The following is a 4,361-nucleotide window of genomic DNA, read 5'->3' on the forward strand; positions in this document are numbered from 1 at the left end:
TTGCTACCAATTGCCATTTTTGTTCATAATTCTTTTAGTTTATCCCATCTCTTTCTCTCTCGTATTATTGACACAATACAGTTTGTGCATCTAGTTTTTTTTTTTTTTGGAAGGAGAAAAGGTTTAATTGGCCTGATAGTTTTGTAGGATATTCTGTAAAGTCTTTTTTTCTTTTCTTTTTTCCATTTTTTTTGTCAATCTCTATTGTATTTATTATTTCCTTGATTTGTACTCTTTTCTATTGGCAATTGCCACTATGTTTGAAATGATTTAAAAAGTTTTTCACAGCTTTGGTCGGCATGAATACCCTAGGCATTTTCCTCTATTTTTAAAAGACCCTTCAAGGTATCAATCAACATGATTGTTATAGGATACATTCTTATCATTGAATTTAAAGTGGGGCTAATTAAGGGTGTCTACGCCTCATTATGCTAACCTATTGTTTCATGTGAAACGTCCATTCAATATTTTTAATGCAATTGATTTTTGTGGGCATAATTTTATTTTATTTTTTTAAAAAAAAAAAAAAAAAAAAAGAAAAAGAAAAAAGTGTGGTCTTTTTATCCAAAAGATTTTGTTTTTCAAACAATTACGAGGCTTCTACATACGAATTGTTACATTGCAAATAAAAAACAGGCAATCTATTAGAGACATATAAAAGATTGGTATCAAACGGGGGAGCATCCATTCACACACACTCATACAGCAAATAAAAAGCTTGAGAGGGAGATTGGTCATGAGCCATGCATTACACAAACTTTAGTGATGAGGATGTACAGAGATAATAGAGCATACAGCTTGTATCAAAGTGAGGATCAACAAGATAACAACAGCTGTAGTAGAAGCAGCCTTCCAAGGATTGCCAAAATAGTCTCGCCTCAAGGAAGCTAGCCAACCATGCTTAGGGTCCTCGTAAAATTTCTTCAATTGTATACAAATATCATAATATTTGGTGCTCATGGTTGAATATACAATACTTGTGGCCAAACTGTTGATAAAAGTTGCATCATTGTTACCTAGCCCATTAACCATAATCCCCTTTCGACCAAGTAAATCCACATCCTTTTCACTTTTGATAAGGAAATCTAACAGGATAAAATAATCAGTAGCATATGCCGCATTTGGGTAGTGGCATTGCTCAAATGCCATAAGATTTCGAGCATAAAACTCTGTGGTATCGTCCAAGGTAATGTGTGGGATTTTCAACACTCCCTTCTTATAGTCTAGGTCAAGGTCAAGTAAACAATGCCTAGAATGATCCGCCATAAACTTCAATCCTTTCCCATCCAACTGGGCTGCACTATACACATGCTTAACTTTTTTAGCTGTTCTTTTTGGTAGACTTTCGGGAAGATAAAATCTTCTAAGCAAATCAACAAAGTGCATTATTCTTGGCTCAGGCTCAGGATTGGGAGGCAATTTTTGTGTGTTGAAAAACTTAAAGTACTCAAAGGTAAGCTTAGTGAAGGAGGGCAAGTCTCCTTGAGATGAAAATGTAAGGTCAAATAATTTCTTAATAATAAAGAAAGGAAGTTGATTTTCAAGTAACATTAAGTCCCGCTGCATCGTGGCAGCCAACCATGGCTTTAGTAATACCTTGTCGTAACTTGTCCATGCTGCTGCTCCCCGCCAATTTCTATAAAAAAGCTCAACAATGAAGCTCGCATCCACCAAGATCATTTTCAAAAAATCATACCTGTTAAGTGAAATAGTCTCTGCATAACATTGACGAACACTTTCTTCCGAGTCCTCTATAACAGGTAATAAGTCCTCCAAGTTTTTGTTGGCTCGTTCTATGAATTCCTTGAGATATCTTAATTTGTGTTTTTCCATGTTTTGCAGTTTTTCGTTGCCATGGTGAAAAGGCCCTATTGAAAGAATCTGAGGACTGTAAGCTTCTTTTTTCAACTTGCGAAGAGGATCCGGAACCTTATAGATACAAGGTTCAGGAGATGACAGAGGATCTAAGCTTTCTAACGCACTTATGATGTTAGTTACCAAAGTTGCACGTTGATATTCTCCCATCTATCAAGTAGTGTTTCTCAAAATTTCCTGATGACAAAGCCTAGAGTGATCACTAGCATTAAAAAAAGTGTTCAATACTATGAATGAATGACTAGTATCGAATACAAGTACGAATTTCAGCAAAAGAACATTTTCCTGGGCTTCCAAACATGCCTAGCTCAAGGTATTCTTCTTCTATAGTCATTGTTTTAAACAAATTTTTAGTACAATGAACCAATTTGAAAGGTTTTGAGGCTTTTCGAATGAGAAGGTTTTAAGAGAGTACCCTTGATTTGATTCTCAAAAACTACAAAACCAAAAAAAATAAATAAAAAAAATAAAAAATGAAACAGCATCACGAATATAAGTTAAAAGCTCCACATATGATCATCAAATTTTTGTAGAAAATATTATTATATTCTGAAAAAGATTCATGAAGATCTCTACTAAAGAGACCTGCAGTAGGCAGTTGGATGAGCTTGATATTTCGCTGGAATTAACCTTCTTCTTAGACTTATTTTAGGAATTACACCTTATGTTGTAGCAGAATGAGGTAAAGGTTTGATTAATTCAATTTTTTTTTTTTTTTTTGACAGATACTAGTCATTAATAAATCATATGTCCAAGTCAAAGCATTAATATTCATGAAAAAACAGATGCTGTAAATATTGGAAGGCTCAGATTTAATCACATTTCTTTTAAGCCACATGTCGTCGTTTTTTATCCAAAGTCTTCTTCTTTTGTTTTTTTCCCAAAGTCTTCTTCCTTTAGGGCCCTTACAGAGAAGACACAATCTCCTTCTCTCTTTCACGTGTCTTTTTCTCCGACTCTTCCCCTCTCAAATGTCCTTCCCTCCTCAAACAAGAAGCCACTTACCCTTCCTTCTCCAGCAAAAAAATTATGCTTCTATGAAATTTCAAGAGGAAACTTTAGAGCAAGAAATCAGTAAGGGACTTTATGGGTTTGAGGTGGTTCTCTCTCTATCTCTCTCTGAAATTCCCTCACCTGAGCACTCTTTGAGGAAAGATCTGCTGTTTTCAAGGCAAACTATGACACAAGAAGTTCTTTCAATTTGTTCACAATTTTGAGTTCCATCAGAACAAAATCAAGCTTGTAACTTGTTAAAGAAGCGGCGAAGTTGAAGATTTCAGTGAAAAACATAGAGAAGTATAGAGGGTGTGAGGACAGAGAAATAGATCGAGGTGAAGCCGTGAGAGAGAGAGAGAGAGAGAGAGAGAGAGAGAGAGAGAGAGAGAGAGAGAGAAGGGGGACTGAAGCTGCAACAGAAGGTATAAAAACGCCTCATCTCTCTCTCTCTCTTGATTTTCATGGGCGAGAGTATAACTGTATGTGTGAAATTGTGCAACGGAGGATTGAGCAAAACTAGTGTTCTCTGTAAGGGTCCTAAGGGAAGAAGAAGACTTTGGATAAAAAACGACGACGTGTGGCTTAAAAGAAATGTGATTAAATCTGAGCCTTCCAATATTTTTACAGCATCTGTGCTGTAGTGGAAGCCAGATCCCATGAAACTATATTTCAGATTATTAAGAAGAAATCAATTTCAACATCAATACTTGGTCCATTTTTCTATAGACGAAAATATAATTAAGCTGTTATTATGATAATAATCACAATTACTACTGAATTACTATCATTTAGAGATATCAACTTAAATTTGGGAAATAAATAAATAAACAAACAAAAACAACCTAACTCTCTGTCAGAACTGCATTGAGGAGTGTTTACCTGCTCAATGAAGAGCCTTTTATGACAAATCTGCGAACAAATTTGATGAAGAAAGGAGTTGAAGTCCTCGTTCCGTTGGATTTGGTGAAAGCAAGCAGTGATGCAGCAATTTGGGAACTAGGGCTTCTTTTAGGGATGAGGAGAGGATTGGATTTCCTGGTGCCCGAATTCAACCTTTAATTTATAGAATGGGAGCTCTGCGGTCACTGTGGTTGCTCGAATCCTTCATTAATTTAGCCCTTCGTAGCGGCAGACCCCTTAGCCAGTTGGATTGAAATTGTGAACCCAAGACAATCAAATGGAAGATTTAACACTAGGAATCGACTATCGGTGCCCATATGATCTTATTGACTCGGAAGCAGCTTTATGGAATTCAGAAAGTAAATATTGGCCAAAGTAAAACGAAAGTTCATTTACCAAAAAAAAAAAAAAAACCAAAAATATTTTTTTTTGAACAAATTTAAAGGCTGAAAAAGAAAAAAGCTTTGCACTTGTAACTTTGGAAGAAATGGCGCAGCGACACTCTGCACAAGAAGTACGTTTTCCTTGCCCAACCGATTTTTTTTGGAAGCATTAGGACCGGTCAAACTATTAATTATGCCAAAATTTCT

General features: G+C 35.7%; 1 protein-coding gene across 2 annotated transcripts; it reads right to left on the reverse strand.

Moving 5' to 3' along the window:
- Positions 1–701: 701 nt before the first annotated feature.
- On the reverse strand, positions 702–4,129 carry LOC133882866 (UPF0481 protein At3g47200-like). Of its 2 annotated transcripts, none has more exons than XM_062322087.1 (2): positions 3,751–4,129; positions 702–2,065 (listed from the first exon to the last, which is right to left on the reverse strand). In XM_062322087.1, the coding sequence occupies exon 2, from the start codon at positions 2,023–2,025 to the stop codon at positions 760–762; it is 1,266 nt and encodes a 421-aa protein (XP_062178071.1). In that variant the 5' UTR covers positions 2,026–2,065; positions 3,751–4,129; the 3' UTR covers positions 702–759. The 2 variants fall into 2 exon arrangements, with proteins under 2 accessions (XP_062178071.1, XP_062178072.1); XM_062322088.1 differs by having other exon boundaries at positions 702–2,052; positions 3,751–4,128.
- Positions 4,130–4,361: the final 232 nt, after the last annotated feature.

This window comes from Alnus glutinosa, chromosome 11, assembly GCF_958979055.1.
Source record: "Alnus glutinosa chromosome 11, dhAlnGlut1.1, whole genome shotgun sequence".
NCBI classification, from domain to species: Eukaryota; Viridiplantae; Streptophyta; class Magnoliopsida; order Fagales; family Betulaceae; genus Alnus; species Alnus glutinosa.